General features: G+C 48.3%; 1 protein-coding gene across 1 annotated transcript in view; it reads right to left on the bottom strand.

Annotated features, from left to right (window-relative positions):
* LOC118265375 (protein nubbin) overlaps window positions 1-18,941 on the bottom strand; it is an 82,041-nt gene extending 63,100 nt beyond the window's left edge. The window contains 1 exon segment of the mRNA XM_035578210.2: window positions 18,658-18,941. Within this exon segment, the coding sequence (XP_035434103.2) occupies window positions 18,658-18,687 (30 nt within the window). The 5' untranslated portion in view covers window positions 18,688-18,941.
* Between the last annotated feature and the right edge of the window lie 440 nt (window positions 18,942-19,381).

Below are 19,381 nucleotides of genomic sequence, written 5' to 3'. Positions count from 1 at the left end.
AGGTGTACCTATTGTCTGTCCCTCCACCTTCGTGGACCACCGGGGTGGCATTCAATACGACTGGAGACCATCGTACAATCTCGTCACAACGACACAAGTATTATATTATCGACACCACAATGCGTGCCCGGTAAGGATACGTAGTCAGTGCCGTAACTACTATGTTTACCCTGTAACTACCCAGTGTCACCTGTACGTCAACAAGTGTATTGCATTGAGTGCGCCGCAACAATATCAGCGGGTCTCGTTGATCGTTAGCAAGTATCACATGTCTGTTCCGCACGGTGGGAAGGTGCCGACGGGCAGCGCGGCCGGCAGCGGCGCGTGCAGCCTGCGGCGACAGCGGCGGGGTGTCGCGTGATAGTGCGCCTGCATTTACATACGCCGCGACCGCCGCGACCGCCGCGCGGCCCCTGCTATCGGCTCGATCTCGCAATCGTTGAGCTCCGGTGCCGTATCTAACATCGCTGCAGCAACGCCTGCCACACTACAGAAGGCACACTTTGTCCACTCTCAGCGACCGACGTACTGCGGCTTGAGGTATCGTTTCCAGCCAGCGCGACCACGTTGTCCACGGACGAAGCATTGTCTGCACCGCCATATCTTTCATCAGAAGCACATTTGTAGTCTCGGCAACAAGAGATGCGTCGGCCGCACAACAAAGCTTCTGCAGTTGTCTGCGTCGTGGGACTCGGTGTAGTTGTCGCAGTGTCGTCAGTATTGTCGCGCTCCGCTGCGTTAAGTCGCAAGATGGCGGCGTTCGCTAATTAACGCCGGCGCACGACAACTGCACTGGTGCATGATCCTCTGATTATGACGTCCGCTGTGATGCTACCAGCAGTAACTGCTCGGAGCCAGCGAGCCAAGCGTGCGAATACACCCAACGCGTCTGGTTTATTGACACTTCTACGATCTTTATCTACTCAAATATCAATATGAAACTGCTAAACACATCTTGTAACTAGTGAGTCCCTCTCCATACACGCCAACTATCTCGGTCAGAAATAATACACAGTATACACAAAACTACCATTATTTCAAAGTTCCTAAACATAGTAACATGGTACGCTACCTCCTTGTGGATATAATCCCATACACTACTCGGGTAACCTTGTGCAGTAGTATAGCTGTAACACGTGATAATATAATGTGGTTGGCAGATTAAATAAACGTTAGGTACAAAGCAGTAGTGTGGCGGGCAGTGGGTACGGTTCCTGGTTGAGTCCGTCGCCTGCTCTAATTACTCACTCAAATATAAAACTCATCCATATTCGTAGCGGCGCCTTCGGCAATTGTCGGCGTCTTTCGCAATTGCCGTGCGTCGGCGCATCACACGGACTGCTTTTTATTCGACGGAATTGAGTTAGTAGAGAGCGACACAGTCACCGACAGAGAGGATGCTACCCACGGACACTCGGACACACGGACACTCGTCGCACGACACAGATCTGCGACGAAGCCAAAAGTCCGTGCAGAGTGACGAATGAAGTAAACTAGCGAGATATCAACATGTCTGCTGCCGGCGGCTCTACTTATTGAGCAGTAACTCAGCCGTGATGTAGCGCCTCTAAATATTTTGACAAGTCACCAACAGGAAGAGCTCGCGAACTAGTTCGTCTCACAAGAACGAGTCTCGATTAAACGACCGCTTCCTGCTCGCACACCGACGCGACACAGCGACACTCGACACACGAACACAGGCCGGTACACCGGCGCTCTGCCAACAATACCGGTGTCTACAAAAATGTAACATTTCTTTCGTTTAGGCACGAGTCGACACAATCTTACAGCAGGATCGAAGTATCGTTAAACGTAGGCATACGGACGTGCTGCGTGGGAGCAGAGCAGAGAGACACCGAGCTCGGTGCGCATGCGCCACGCGCGCCGCCAGCCGCGTGTTCTTGTAGCAGACGACGCAATTACGCGCACTAAGAGAACGCAACAATATCGCGGGACATCGGCGCGCGCGCATTGTATGCAAATGTCCGACACCTGCCGCGCCACTACCAGCCACTACCACCCTCCACTAGATATTTCATACGTTGCTGACAAATCATCCCAGTGCGGGTAGCCTGACTTGGTGAAACAAAGAACGCACCCACCACACTGCAAGCCAACCGCTCCCCACACTCGCACCATGCAGGCGCTACCTCGGCCACACCCGGGTCATCCACAGTACACGACAAGTCGCTGCCAGTTACTCATAAATGGCAACTCCTTATCATTTTCGCCTACAGGACCCATTATGACGCTAGAATAAATATTGATAAAACGCATTTTAAAATTCATTTTGTATGAATGTGAGGTTGCTTGCGCACGCGCAGTTCCGTGCCAATTACAGCATCGGGCATCAGATAGCGCTAACAAGACGATGCGTATCTGTCGCCTGCGCGCGCGCAACGCAGCGACCACACCGCGCAAAATTCAAATTCCGATACCAAACGCTAAACTTCCCCGCGACATAAATCTCTCTAAGTCAAAACAAAATGCATCGTAATTGTTTAGCAGTAAGGTTGCATATCGGTCGGGACTTTCGGAACGGTCACTTTGCATGATGAACGCGGTGGCGTGAATTACGCGGCCACAGGTCGTTATTGTGCGGCCGGCGCGGCCCGCTCGCCGAGCCAGCGCAAACTGCACCGTGTGCCCTCGCGATAAGGGTGCTGCTCGCCGCACTAGGAAGGTTGGCGAGCACGCCGGAGTATTGTGGCAACGGCGGAATAATTCACGCAGATGGCACGATAGAGCGCGATTGTGCGCGGGCGCAGCGATAGCGCGCTATCACTGACACTCAGCAGGAAGGACAAACGAGCGCTATGAATCAAGACGACAGCCGCGGCGCAAACAACTAGAGCTTTGTTCTGGATTGCGTAACAATGGCCGCGGTCATGATAACGCCAGCTCAACGGGACCGCGCTAACTGGCACCGCTGGCACTTGGCAGTGTTGGCGGTACTGGCACCGCCGCGCTGCATGCTTCACAGTTCAACAACACTTCGAAGGCAGGCTGCATCATCACTACTGTTCAAATAAATCTACGAAGCCAACCATTGCTTCAAACAAAAGAAAGCGATAATGTGTGTTCCAGCTTCGTCCAAACGATGCAGCCCCTGGACTCCACCACCTGTACGTCTGGCAAACTATGCTGGACCGCTCAATGCAGTGAGCGGTGAGCAGCTCCAAATGGATATTATAACAGGTACGTCTGGAAAAAGTGACAAGCGTGTTGCGTTGGGCAAACATTTTAACTTATCAAGTTATCACGGCGAGGACAGAGTGGACGCGGAGGCCGGGCGGCGCAGCTGTGCTGGGTGTAATCACGCGCAGTTAGCGGGGTCAGCCGCGGCCCGCGTCATGGAGGCGGCGCGCGGCGTCTTTGAATAATTCGCGGATGATTCCGCTAGATTTATGGCATATAACCATAGAGCTGCGCCGCCACCGACAATTAAATAATTTGCGTATGCGCACTCCCGCTAACTCACACACATACAGTCGCACACAGACATAGCGTGCGCAGGCGCCTGTTATTGTGATTTGTGTGTTTAAAGGCGTCGTTTATTAATTCACGGGTTGACCGGCGAGCATAGGAACAGTTACGTCGGTACCCTACAATTTAGCAGCGGGTGCAGGCGGCGGCGGCGCCTTTGACATCATTTACTCGTGGGATTACACGAAATTGGACAAAAAATATGCAACGGACGAAATATAACAAGGAAGAATCAAGTTGGAGTCAATTGGTGGCTACAGGCACGTGGAGAGCCGCTCGGTGAAGGGATACACATGCACCGATTGTGTTAGAAAGCGAGCCAGGCAGCCGATCACATTCACTCATTACTCACCGCCTCACCGCCTGTAAGAAACTGTTAAATTGTCGTTTTGATCAGCGATTAAGATAATACCTATTGTGGGAGAATGGCGTCAATTTATAAGCGCTTTTGAAGGCAAGTGGGAACAGTCGATCGACAAAAACCCACAGCAATTAGTGCGTGTTCCCAGCGGCAGCGGCGCGGCCAGCAATTGGTGGCTGAAGGAAGCTGTGGGAATGTAACTACTCGCAGTGGCCGCTGGTGTGTTTCAGCTTTATTTCACACCGGCCTCGCACTCACGTGTCAGCATTTGCCGCTGAAATATTGTTGTGTATAGATGAATAAAATGAAATACCTATGAAGTTCTATGCCGTTTCACCGCCTACCTAATGACTGACACACAAGGCTCGGAACCGGTTTAAAAAATACCGGTTAATACCGGTTTATATCGTTTTCCTCCGAACTTTCTTAAGAACGTGAACATTAAAGAACTTTATTTTAACAAATTAACCGGTTTATTCGACGAGGGGCATGTCGGTACACGCGTTGAAATATTATTATTGAAATAAGCTGAACAGCGCGCGGCGTTTCTGTGATGTGCGTCGTATTAACCGGTTTTTATTGCTCTAAACCGGTTAATCCGAAAAAACCTTTATGAAAATACTGTTCCAAATACCGGTTTAAAAAAACCGGTTTCGCGAACGAAACCCAATGTAAAGGTTTTGCGTACAAGTACATAATAACGGTTTGAAAATTTAACCGGTATCCGAGCCTTGCTGACACAACATCGCGATGTAACGCAGTGTGATAACAATAATACAATATTTGTTATAAACTTCCACTGGAATTTGGTAGCTGGTACTGTGAGACGAGTCAACCGTCAGTCTGCAAAGGTAATGCATAAAAACAGTACAAATTTGCAAGAAGTAAATATTGGCAGTAGAGACGCTAGCTGGGGTCAGGGTGCGGTTGGTGCGGTGCGGGAGCTGCGTGCGGGCTGGGCGCTGGGCGCTGGCAGGCTCGGCGGAGGCGGCGCGGTGAACGACCGTCCGCGGCCGTTACCGATCTGTGCCGATATTATTTAAAGCGCTCCAATCTCGCTCCTTATTACCGGACGATGCGGCCGATAATGCGCCGGCCGCCGCCCGGTGCGCGGTCCGGCTCCGGCCCGGCACGCCACGCGGTAATCCTGTGCTTATCGCAGATGAGTTACGATTAGTAAATTGGCGAGCGGAGAAGGGCGAGATCGGCTTTCTAATAAATTTAGTTGGAATTACAGGCGCATCTCCTGCGATGGGCTCTAATCGCGATCGAAACAGATATTCTGTTGAAAATTGTTATTCCAATAAGCGGCGGTTACCATTTACTTAATTGGAAATCTCATAAGTACAGGCACGGCGCGGTAACTGCGCACGCCGCGATGGCGGACATCGAGCCGAGCTGCGGGACGGGCAGGCACTCAGGTGCTGGGTCGCTGCCGGTACACCTCTGTACCACTACTTGAGATCATGTTCCGAGTAGTAAAACGGTTGAGTTTCTGCACCAGGGGGCGTCGTGTGCTGTGAATGGGTAAACACAGTGGTCGACTTCTGTGAACTTCCCAATTAATGGGAACCGAACACGGGCGGAATACTTATGGTGCCCGCACACACGCATACACGCACACATACATTGTGCTCACGCGTGTAATATCTCTTGTTTACTAGTTGTTGTGTTAATTCCAAGTAGACATTGTTGTCGAATTAGAATATATTACCTAATAGGTACCTACGTCTTGTACGGATGTCTGTGATTCTAATAAGTTCGGGATTCTTATAAGTTTCAGTTAGCACTAATAAGCAAAACATTGCGGTGACGAGTTGGTCCAGTAAGAATGTCACCAACTTGTGAGCGTGTGGCGCGAGGTGGCAGCGGCCGCAGCCCTGTGAGTGGAACTGCCGGCGGGCGGCAGGTACTGGTGGTGGCTTTGTATGTTGTCCTTCGAACGACGGAGACTATGATATAGTATGAGCAGACGCCTGCAGCTGTCCGCGGCATTGTGTAACAGGAGATGTTTATTCGGACGTCAGTTATGTGATTAGGAACAACTTCCGGCATAACCGTGTTACAACCACAAACTTTACCATTTGCGCCCCCGCCCCCGCGCCCCGCGCCCCGCGCCCCTGGTCCACCGGTCCACCTGCTAATCAATATTGATCGCACAAGTATTGTTGTACCACAAACTCGAGGTGACAGCTTCAGTGTGAGCCCCCCTCCCCCCCTCGCAGACGCACTACTGACGTGGTGCACGGAGCGCACGGGGACTGCGACAACACTGACTAGTGACTGGCGTTAGATTAACTCATATGTAAAGCATGTTTGGCAACTAATGAAGTTTGAGTGGGCGCTTGGGAGTGTTCTCCTCGATATGATGACATGGGTCGAGTGTGTGGGCGGACACGGTAGTCAGCAGTAATCCATCTAAATTATTCAAATGTAATTGTTTAGAGCTCATCTTGAGCTGTAAACAATTGTCGCCTGTCGCTAATGTATTTATAATGCGCGCGCGCAGGCGCAGACGCGTGGCGTGTGATCATTTCCGATTTCACACGAACATTACTGAGCGCCTGTAACGCTGCGCACGCGCACAACCTACAGCGAAGCAACATTCATACGACGCAAATTGAAACGAATTGGAAATTAATATAAATGTGAATGTTGAAGACTCGTACTGTTTTTATTATTGAGCCATCAACTCGGTTGTAGCTTGGAACTGAAGCACTCGCAGCGCACCGACACCGGTACTCCCGCCGATGTACCAATCCTACATATTTACTTGACTAGGGTGACATCGAGACACGCAGTAAACAGCCACTACAGCGTGTAAGACAATAGTGCGCGCGCGCAGTACACCGCACACCGCGCCTGACGAATGCGGAGCGCGGAACTAATGCCAAGGTCTGCGCGCGCGCATCATACCGTATTTTCACTTTATTACGGCGCGCGCGACTTTTATTTAATTTTTAACATCCACTGAGTGGCGGCTGCCGACCGTGGGACCGGCAGCGACCGAGCCGTTCACATCAGCTTGCGTCTAGAAACAAACAACTCGTAACTACCTAATTCTCCAAAACACATTAAATTGATTGGAAGGTACTTATCGCCTGCCACCGTGGGCTGTGAGCATGACGCGCCACATTTTGCTATCAGGGACAACTGGTGAGAGGTTTTGGCAGAGGAACAAACATCTATGTAAGTGTAATTGGCTATATAGGAGTGCAGGAACTCTCATGGAGGAGGGTACTGACCTCTCTGACCTGAGGGACGACAACCTGACACATCAGAGGCTCGTGTCATCAGTACGTCACTGCATCATTTTGGTTCAGGTCCTAAAGACAATCATCAAGCAATGTCCCCAATAGGTAATCAAATCCCCAAGCATTGAAGCTGCGGTATATTCACTGCATACATTATCTACTGCTTGTGAGAAACGTAGCAAAGTTTGTGAGGTAGAGTCCTACATGGGCCGTGGGGGTAACACATAGGCTGTAACATTAATTACGATTGTAATAATGACGACATGAATAGGAACCGGGTATTACTCAATAAGATCTCTGAAAGCTAGTCCTTGTACATTAATATATAAACCACCTAATCCACTAGTCGGTGCTGACTAGAGTGAACAAGCCAACAGGGAACAATAAACAATAGCGTACCGACACCTGTCCCTCGGGTATTGTGCTCATTATCGTCACATCATACGCGGTGTGAGGTTGCAATGTCCTCCCCACCTGCAGCCAACCCCGTCACTGCACTCACTGAGCAGTTTACACCACGGTGACGTCACGTGTGACATGTCACGCGCGGCCCGGCCCGGCCCGGCCCGCGGCCGACACGCGTCGGCGAGCAGTCTCCACTCGTACCTCGACTACTTATAACCATTTAACACCTCGTTCGGGACGAAGGGTGCGCCGCGTCGCGACACCCCTTTCTTATTGAGCCCCGACCCTCGCGCCTTGCGACAGAAGGCTCAGTAATGTCCCGTGTCAACACTACCGCTTCATAATACAGTAAGTAGGTACCTGTTCCAACACTTTACAGTACAAGTGCACGTTTATACACGTTCAGTTGTTTGGAACTGTTATTTAATAGGCACATCGACTGGACATTCGCTGGTCTTTATAAATACTTCGGAATATGTGAGCCACTGCGACGACACGGTGAACCTTTGCGTAGTGTTCCTGCGTGGTCCAGGAAGGGTTGGTGTGTTGTGGGGCGACGTTTTATGATGTTTATCGAGCGCCGCAATATGCCGCGCATCCTAATGCACGCCGTGATGGATGGCTGCTGGCGCGCGCCCGCCCTGATTGATTGTCTCAGGGGTGAGCAGTGAGCACCCACCGCTTCTTTACTATTAACTAAATGTACTCAATAACAACTAATAAAACAGTATTTGTTTGTGTGTCAAACTATCGTCAGTGACTAGATCAGCACGCAAAGGACAGGCTGCCCAGTGTCTCAGAGGCACGTATTGATGTGACGGGAAATATGACTCACTTGCAAATTAGAAAGCTCTGTGTCCAGACGACAGTGGTGTGAACTCGGCGTGTCTTGTATAAAGTGACTTTAAGCGACTACACACTGAAGTATGTGGTTTGGTAAGCGATACATGGCGCAGGTACATGTACTGATGGCACTGGATCACAAAAGGATCCATAATTAATTATATAAAACGCTTACAGTGAAACACAATTATCGCCGGCCAGCGACCAGACTCGTTTTAACCGATGTAAAGTAATTGGTCGATGTGGGTGGTGCGAGGCTGCGAGGCTGCGAGGCTGCGAGGCTGCGTGGCCGCGTGGTGGCGCTGCCGAGCTGCTGCGGGACAAAAACCGCGCGCTTCTGTTGGGGCAGCCATTATCAATGAGTAGCTGCGGCGGCCTGCTCCGCTGGAACGTTTTTTGTTGCGCGACTTGGGAACCAGAGATGTGATGACGTCTCAGGAATCCTAGCCCACGGCCACGGCCACGACTCCACAGCTATGTGGTAGTATTACTCACTAAGTGTAGTACTAAACGGATTTAAATTGAACTTATTACAAATCATGGCAACACTTCTGATTACTCCTGTCGTAAAGTTGGTTTGTGGTCGTAAAGGTGGTTAGTTTGGTTGTCATGTGTATGTGAACTTGTATGTTTGTAAACGCACCCACGACATAGGAGAAAATCCTAGTGTAGGGCTACATTTAAAAAAAAAGTCTATAATCAGATTTGTCATATCTGCAGACAATTTGTACAAGTAACGCAACAAATTAGTAGAGTGGACCAATGTCTCAGCTGCAACACATGCTACCACACAGCGCGAAACAGTATTAGTACGAGTACCAATTGTGAGTGAAACGTATTATTAGTTTATATTAGTTTAAACATTGTAATCTCGAGCAATAAACAGCCGGCCGCTTCCAATGTAGCCTGATACAGCACACAGGTGATATCGTTGCCCTCCCCACATTGTCTAACAGATCTCCCGAGGTACAGCAAGTTATTGCAGCCTGCAGTGGCCGGAGTAGTGCCGGTACTAGTGCAGCATGTTATTATTTGAAGGTGGTGATCCAGCCCTGATCGTGTAATTACAGGAACCGTTTGATCTGGCCGCCCACTTCGCAGACACATGCAGAAGGTCAGCTCGGAGCGGGACACGCCGTGGCTTACTTGTTGCACGTCCGTTGGACGCATTCACTACTGCTTCTCGCCTCAAAATGCAATAGTTCAGTAAGATAAATAATCAAACTGTCTTCGTCCCAGCCTTATGATTGTGTGAGTACAAGTAGTGCGGTAGACATTCGGCCGCGATTCGTATGCGCTTGCGCACGACCCCACGACCTGAGCCGCGCGGGCGCATGCGTGCGCGATGCTATCGCGTAACGTCTTTATAAGAGTACCCGCCATTACACCGCTGATCTAGACACACGGCAGTGTGTCCGCCAAGTTCGAGCAAAAAAACCGACACACCGGCCGTGGGTTATATTACACGAACCATTTCGGGCCAAGTTCGACCCACCTATAACTCAAAATCTATTTTATGTACGCATATGAAATTTCTAGTATCTGTCGAGATCTACTTACTTATCTAAAATACTAAATTTCATTAATGTACCTATTGTAGGTCTTGAGATATTGACGTCAGAAAATAGCTATTTTTACTATACACTCACTGACTGACTCACTCATCAAAAACCTAAACCACTTCCAATGGTCGTATTGACTTGAAATTTGGCATGGAGGTAGGTCTTTAGGTCAAGGTAAAAGAAAAAATCTGAAAATGGCCAAGTGTGAGTCGGTTTTAAAAATAATGAAGGTGTAAATTCATACCCCTAAGGAACTAAAACAAAAAAAATATCTATATCTTCCAATGGTCGTACCGACCTAAAATTCGTTACGAAGGTTTGTATTTAGTCATAGTAAAGTAAAATAAGAAATAAAGAAAATAAACCTTACAAAAATAAATGAAATCCCACCCAAAACATAAATGTGAAAGGCTGCCAAGTTCGATAATATTGGAATGCTTCGCCTATAAAAGAAGTGAGATCTAAATAAGTACCAAGTTCCATACACAGACCTCAGTTAAAAATGATATAACTTGGCAAGTTTTAATAGAAAATTATATACTTGACTCATTGCGTTTAGTAGGTTTATAACAAAGTGTGTGAAAACTTGTACATAGAAAGTAAAACAAACTTGCCAAGTTATATTATTTTTAACTGAGGTCTGTGTATGGAACTTGGTACTTATTTAGATCTCACTTCTTTTATAGGCGAAGCATTCCAATATTATCGAACTTGGCAGCCTTTCACATTTATGTTTTGGGTGGGATAACAGAGATAGCGACACACACACACACACACACACACACACACACACACATGCACCATACTACGGACGACGGACGAACTCTTCAGTGCTAGGTGCTGGTGCCGTTACAGATGTCAGCTTCGTTACGTACAATGTGACATGAGCATGCAGGTAGGCAGATATTAATGAAAGTGAAGTCAGTCAATTGTGCCCAATGGTAACGTATGAGTATTTGACTCCTCAACCAATCCCACCACCTGCACGCAGTCGTACATTACAAAATACAGATATTTGTAATAAACAAACGCACCCTGCTGATGGGAAGCAATAAAGTAAACGTCCCGATATTATCCATTCAATAACACATTTATTACAATATCAGTATGCAGGTATGCATAATGCATGCACGGCGGTGGCCACGTGCATGCACAATGAGGTTGCATGGCTGTCACCGGCCCACTAATGCCTCAATAAGTAATACACACTCCGGCGCGCCATCCATCTAGCAGCGAACAGTTTTTCCCACAGGGTCAGTTTGTTGTTGAACTAATCGATTCTAATAGCCGCAGCTAGCGCTCTGCCACCGCCATTTGCATATATGGCGCGCACACCTGGCTCACGGCGATACATTAAACATGAATTCCTGTAATATGCAGCGAGTAACGACGTGGAGACTCGGTACAAGTGTAGTGCGGAGCCCTCGCGTGACCTGATTAGTCGGCGGGTCCGTCTCCAGCGCGTCACCCGCAGACGTTGTTTACTCCATCGCGTGTCTCGCACCACGTCTGCCTGCCCTCCGGATGTCGAGTGCGACTGCGGGGACAAGTGAATGAATGACATGGAATTGAATCTATTCGGCGATGCTAGCTAGTCTCAATCTTTGAACAGCAAAAATAGTCTCTAGCTGAATCATACGCAGATATTGGAGTGTGTTTGTGACACAGTGTATCATCACATCGGTAACGGCTGACTGATTGAGTCCTGTAGCTGCTTAGTGATAAAGAACCAAGAGGTGTTTCGTAGAGACTGTGGTAGACTGATATGAATTAAAATAAAACATTTTGTCATAGTTTGCAAATAGCACAGTACCTTAAAGGCCTGTCAGAATCTTTGTTTAGCTAACTGCAGCACGTCGCAGATCACGTCACGCAACACGCTGCGTGTTACACTCGAGATATTATCATGCTCGCTGCAGGAGAGAGTGGTGGCAGACATGTCGCGGTCGAAGTCCAGCGCTGTAATGTTTATTCGATTTAGTGGAAAGTGACCAAATAGCTGCGAGTGCAGCGCTGCGGTAACACACACTCGGTGTCGCCACTCGGCCGCGCGGGCAGAGCGTGCGATAACGATCGGCTGTCAGTCGCCGGCACGATCATTAATTCTCGTTTTGCATTATAATTGGCATTGACAACACTAAAAAACTAATCGATGCCGTCGACTGAGTGCTTGCAAAACATTGCGAGCTATAGTCAGACGTCAATCAGTGTAGGCGTGTGTAGGCACACGGCCGCTGTGTGTGTGTGTGTGTGCAACTCTAATGGCCGCTCATTAGCATGCGTCGCGATTTGTCGCGTCGCATACAGGCGTGCCAATAGAGCGCGGCCCGCGCATGCGCACACACTGCGCTGGTGGGAGGTATCTGCATACGGTTCGCATGTGAGCTGTGCGTGGGCCGGAGTACCGCGGGGGGGAATGGAGGGAATCATTGTTACATGGATTCATAAGAAAGGATATCATAGGAAGAAGGTAGCCAGCCCAGGTTATCGACTTAGGACTTTATGAAGATCTAGAAATTTCCATTATCAAATTACCATTACCCAAAAAAAAATTCTTAAAAAGCTTATTTATTAAAATTCTAAGTACTGAGATTCCCTCAATGAGTTCGAATAGAACCGGTCATTCAGCGCCAAGTGTTAGTATGGACAATATAATGACAATAATACAATATGGAATATTTATAGTGCCGCAAATGATGGCGTGATCACGTATTGCAGATTGCAGATACAGCAAGTACACAATGCAGAAGGTGGCTCACGCGCTGACTGGCTGTCTGTCTGTCTGTCTGGGAGTGTGAGGCTGTGACGTCACTGGTGCGTGCGCGCATTAGCATTAGATAGTGCGAGCTTGGCGGCGGCTAGCAGGGCGGGGCGCCGGGGGCGTGGCCCCGCCTTGCGATTGGCCACCGCATGCAAATGCGCCGCGCCGCCTGCGCGCGCGCAATCACGGTGACTGCGATCGCGGACCCACCATTGTTTTCAACGCAAAAACTGGCGAAGTTGGCCGGGCTCGTTTGTCGGGAACACGCGCGCGCAAAAACGGAGGAATGCGCATAACAAGAAACTGCAAAAAAGGCCGGACGACGACAACGCGGCGCTTTTTACTTGCGATTTATGTCCCCGCGAGTCCTCTCATCGAGTCTCGTCCCTCCCGCCTCCTCCCGCCACCTCCATTCTCCCGAGAGCGAGCAAGCGCACGCGCAGCTCCCAGTCCTGTTATCCTAACATCGTTTAGCCTGTCGTCACTCAGCCGCATTTTCCTGGCGCGCAAAAAAGCTTCGACCGGGTACTGAACCGTGTTTAAATTGCGCAGTTCTTAGAGCATGTGAGCAAAGTCAATTGGCAACAGGGCCATTACTTTTAAATCACATTTACATTGAATGCTACGCCGGCAGTCGCCGCCGCGCCCGTCGGATGCTACGCTCAATTAAAATACGGCAATAAATTAACGGACACAACATACGTGACGCGCTGATTGGCCGCAGCAGCGCGACACCGCGACACCGCGACATCACCACTGCTGCTGTAGCAACCCCGTGTCCCGCGGGAGTAGCGCACACTGCTGCCCGCGACACCGCCGCACGAGTACCGCACAATTACATATTGTTTGCACTGGCCGGGGTACACAAGCGCGGTCCCCGGGGCCCGCGGCAATATTCCTGGGTAAACTTGATTAGCCACAGAAATACAGCACAGTACACATTCGGCCCTCGTGTATAATTCAATCATTATAAATGCGAACAAAATACAATTCTTTGTAAAACAGGGATTTTACACAATCTCGAGGAGAGGGTCTCTACTACTCGCCTGCCACCCTAGGCACAAACTATACCTCAAAACGTAATCTACCAATAGGTATATTCAAATTATCTTAACTTAGAAAAAAAGATGTCTCACTTTTTCCTACATCGTGGGCCACACCCGTGCTTATAAACATACAACACTTACACACACCTACAAAACATGATGACTCCCAGACCCGGAACTATTTGTGTCACACAGTAGTCTGACTGGCCGGAGTGGTCGGTAGGTATCATTCAGTCTATCAGTGCCAGGTCCACAATCAAAATAATGTAGGAAAGGGCTTTTTTGTTAAACTACTTGTACCTTATAATCATTTCAATTTATTTACAAAGCTTAATAATTTTTATAATTAGAACTTATGACGGGATATTTACCATGTTTATTGAATTTGGTGAGTTTCCGATATTTCGGCACTGTTGCAAGCGCAATATCGGAAACTCACCAAATTCAATAAACATTGTAAATATCCCGTCATAAGTTCTAATTATAGTGTTAGTGACCATGTCAGTTTAAAAACTTAATAATTTTTATTATGTTCTGTATGTATTTTTAATTATTTTTATTTTAACGATTAGTTCAATAACCTATAGATCTACTTGTATATTTTTTTGGGCCTCTCTCAAATCAGAAACTCCTGTAAGTCAGGATCTATAGTAGATACAAACATGAAAACACCGGAACATTGAAGTCCGGCGCGTCCCAGGGACATGAATGGCTGTCTTGGATCCCGCAACGAAATTAATCAGAAAATATTATTAGAGGAGAAGAAAAAGAAAACGATAGTTTCCACTTCCCTCGGTGAATTTAATACAGGGGACAGAATGTTTAGCTTAAGCCTAAAGGCACAAAAGAGATTAAAAAATAAGTGGATCCTATGTGTGAGCTGTTACTTCTAGTAATAGATGTGGAAACAGAAAAAAAATACATTTGCTTACTAGAGATACATTTTGACACATTCTGTATGAAACTTATATTTTACCTCTAGTGAGACTACCTGGTTTCCAAAGGGGTACCTTACTATAGTTACCATACCTATGTCTTGTCTACAAAGCCCGAGTTGCTGGTACCAGGTGTGCTCCATCGCAGGCTGCAGCATCGCTTATGAGACGGTGGCCAAACACTGACCCATTACGTATATAAAAACAATCGGGTAAAAGACTGTCCAATCTCAGGAGTTTCTCGTGGTCCTCAGCTTTGAAACTATTGTTTATAAACGCACATGCACACAATACGCACATATTCACATCCTGCCTTAGAATATAGATGGAAGACGCTACCTACTTACTAGTTTGTTCCGTGAGGACTTTTCCCTACGCAGTTACTTAACGGAATTATATATTAGCATACATAGAAGTAACGTGAGCGGTGCGGGCCGGCACTGGCTGGCAGGCCGACTGACTGGCTGGCAGGCTGACTGACTGACTGACTGGCTGGCTGACTGGTTGGCTGACTGACTGGCTGGCTGGCTGGACTGTCACAACTCGCGGAGGAGGCGGAGGAGCTCGCGCCTCTATAAATAACGTTCATTACGCGTCTCATCTGAGCGCATTAGAATCCTTCCGAGTACGCATTCGTATTCAATTATGCGCCTGCGCAAAAACTAGTCGCGCATTTGAATGACGCGCGCTTGGTCTCGTTACCGGGCCGCTCCCGCGCCGCTCCCGGCCCGCAGCCGCGCCGCTGCCGCCCCGCGCCCGCGCCCGCGCCCAATTTACAAATAAAACGCGGGGAACGTCCGGCCGCGCAAAAACTGACCACACTCCTCCCCGTGCATATGAATGGAGCAATTTTTTGCGCCCGCGCAGCAGCGCTAATATGTCGCCGTGTCAATCACTACTTCAATGACCACTGGGATTTACACCCATTGTCAAACTCATACAAATAAAATAGACACACGTGATAGGAAGCTGGGTGGGTGCTGTATTAGGATAGGGGGGAGGGTATGGTACACAAAAGTGTACTGACACCGATGGAACCGGAGCATTGTTCAGTGGGATACTGTTTGAATTCGAAATCACATACTAATAATTAATTGATTGGAATAACTCTACATTATTATACAAATAAGACATTACGCTATTTCCGCAGGTGTCCATTCGGGGAATACAATACGTGGTTATTGTGGTTGCACGTGCCGACTGATGTCGCCTTCGATGAACTTAATACATGACATGATGTGCTAGCTGATCAGTTGCAGACATTTGTTCCTTAACAACGTAATGTGTAAACAATTACACGTTAACTAAAAGTAGTACAGACTAAAGTCCACTAGTAGTAGTAGTGTAGAGCTGCTATACGTTAGAGACAGGTAATGCGGTAGGAGTGGATCCAGCAGTGTGGTAGAGTGGCGGCAGAGTAGCGGCCCGGCGGTCGGCGACAGCAGATCGGCTGATTATGTAACAAGCTCGGATTCACCGGCGGCCGCTGTTTTTTACCGCCGCGCCGACGACGCGGACGCGGCGGACGCATGGAAAATGCAACAGATAATCTCCGGCAGGTTGCTACTGGCTGCTGCAGCTCCAGCTCTGATATGAATTTATAATCGCAGCATTGTTTTTAATTTCACTGACATTTCGTACCTCGTATCATCGCATTCCTCTTTTTACCACCAATGTTATCAAAGTTTCGATCCATTCAATTAGTCAAATTGTTTTTGAGAAATCCGTCTTTTTACACCACTCGCATGCGATGAAGATAAATATCGTGAGTCCTAGTGTGGTGACCAATGTCCATTGCTTCCTTGTATGAAAATGCTCTTGCAGGAGTAGTTTACAGGTTGAAATCTATGTTCGATAAAATCACGCAAACTTACGATGTACACCACACTGTGTGGCTGGGTCCCAGTCTGACTGTCACAGCTGCAGATGAGCAGACCTCCTTTTAAAACACTAAAATGACTTATTACGGGATCTCAAAATAACTGTCTCAAAGCAAAACATACAGCTATGTAGTTATATTGTAATTGTTAGAATTTCAATTGGAATGGCTCTAACACGGGACTAATACGAACATAACAAAACGTGTTGGTCATCAAACAGCTCCAAGAGGAACATCCAGTTGGGCTGCATGTGAGATGTAACAACTTGTTACAATTCCATAGGTTCACCTGTCTATAGTACATGGTGACACCTGATACTCCTCTGTTGTTGCGTGGCCACGGGCGCCGATTGCTTACCATCAGAAGCTCCGCCTGCTCGTTTACCGTTCAATACCACAAAAGGTTGTATTGTAGTTAGATTTGAGCATGGTCGTCAGAATGTGGCTAGTGGCTCGGTGTGTGGAGGCTCGGGAGTGCTGGCAGTTATTTAACTAAATACGTTCAGTGAGCACACGTACACCGCACGCACCCACTCACACACCCACGTGAGGTATATATAATATACATATAATTAAGGTACTGCGGTATAATGTACCGCGATGAGTATGTTGTGTATTTTCATAATTTCCACGTGACGGCAGTTAGCACGGTTCGTGACCGGCCCGTATCGCGATCAGTTCGGCGCGGCGCGGCGTTGCGCCTGCGCATAACTCGCGATCATTATTGCGATACAACCACACTGACTTATTGATTCCACCTTCAATTAGAGCCCCGGTGCGCGGGAGGGCCTCGTATCTATCGGAGGGCTCCTCTAATAAATTGCAATAAAGAAAATTAACTGTTCACTATAACGTACAAGTGTGTAAGCAGCGCAGGCGCAGGCTAGCCTTCTGCTGATAAGATTTTTATTAAACAAATTCTACAGCGGCGGAGATCGACATAAATATTATCAAGTGGATGCCAGTTTATTCGCTTCACGCTTTTGCTAGGCGAGTGTCACTGCGCAGGCGCACTCGGAACAAAGAACGGCATAACATTTAGCAGAATGTAGATAAGCGAGGACGGAGACATGGTACATAGTAGCGAGCTATAATTCAAGTGTACGATCGCTATCGGGCCGTGGAGTAACGAGGGCGGAGTGCCGCGGCGACATGTCCGCTGCGTTTTATAAACAAGTAAATATTCAGGCGGACGAGTAATCCCTCGTTAATGCATTATCGCGATGCGTCGAAACTTGCAAACAACGCGTGTGATGCTAGCCCCGGCCCTGTGGCGCTGCGCGGGCGCAGGTGCGTGGCGCTAAATGTCACGGCGAGTGAGTGCGCCACACCACTAGTGTGTGACCTCTGCCCATCTCTTTATGTTGGTCAAACACTCAGTCTCTGCCCGCGCCGCAACACCTAATACGTAACATGTAACACGTAGCACGTAGCATCACATCGACTGTTAATGTCGTAGCGCTTCGTAGCGCGTGCTACGTGGGATAGCCAGGCAACTTGTAACACCTCTGGTGTAGCGGGTGTGTACAACGACGTTACTTGCGTGTGTTCATTTAGCCCCCTATTTGATAACAAAATAACTGCATATAGTAATACCACATCGAAGATAGTCCGGGTGGCGTGTGGCCGGAGTACATGTGCTCCCCGGCGGGGCCACACTTGGTTGGCATTATATTGGAAACCGATGGGAACTACTGCCAGCAACACTCGTGCAAGCCGAAGTATGAATAGTTATTAATTAGATGTCAAGACAACCACACGTCTTATCTCCACCATGGCAGCGAGCGCGCACTGGCTGCACTGAACCCTTTACATGTATGATTTGTTATTTAAGTAAAACTAAACTTTACGAAGCTCCATGAAACATCCCCTGTTTTGTTCATCCTTCAAGAAGTTACTGAAGTGTAAGTAAAAATTATCCCTTCGGTTAAGAACTACATTATTATATTGGTGTTATTGTGAGTATACATCGAGTGATGGTACCGATGTTGGTTGTGATTTACTTCTATACGTAACTATAGTTACAAGTATGTATGTATGTATATAAAACAGCTACTTTCTTTCTTTCTAGTAGTAGCTTGCAGCAGGTAGTGCTCCGTCACTGGCCAGACAGTGCAGCACTCACCCAGTAGTACTCGTGCATGTACGGCGTCATCCCCGCCGGCGGGCGGCGACCACATCCACTCTACGTTGCAAGACGGTGTCGCCGGGGCATTCACTGTGTGTCATTACTTAATAACCAGCTATTTGACGAGTGCACAACCACAGCACAGTCACTGCACAGCGTGCACGGGTTGCACGCAGCACGCGACACGTTGCACGTTGCAGGGCGCGCGGCGGACAGCGCGCACGGTGCGCTTTCACTGCGGCCGAGCAGTGGCGCGGAACTACGCGCCGCCCGCGCGCGACCTATCACTTAGCGAATTAAAGATAATGCGCCCAATGTTATCGTCTGCTTATCGCTCACTGTGAAGTTTCCCAAAGGTTCAGCGACGCTTCATTAACTCGCAGCGTGTGCTGTGGAGGATGTCCTGTGCTGACACCCCAGTGACAGCGGAAGGTGGCGCACTTCAGCAGACATGCAGTGCTGAGTCAACTAGAACCTCCCCGAATATCGGTGGCTTCACGAAGAATCAAAGGCGTGCCTAATCTATATTTACTTATAATCGTAGATAGTAACGTGTGTATATTTATTTCATTACAATTAAATTCATTCATCAACAGGCCGCCGCACATCGACAGATAGCTCTGCATGTGTACCAAGTAGACTACGTCGACTCACACTCGGTTGAGACAAATTGAACCAATAAACAAATTAAAACGTTATAATAATTGAGACCGTCGAGACG

Source organism: Spodoptera frugiperda, chromosome 28 (assembly GCF_023101765.2).
Source record: "Spodoptera frugiperda isolate SF20-4 chromosome 28, AGI-APGP_CSIRO_Sfru_2.0, whole genome shotgun sequence".
Classification (NCBI taxonomy): domain Eukaryota; kingdom Metazoa; phylum Arthropoda; class Insecta; order Lepidoptera; family Noctuidae; genus Spodoptera; species Spodoptera frugiperda.
Note: the sequence above shows the minus strand (reverse complement) of the source record. Positions and strands in the feature narration are given on the sequence as shown.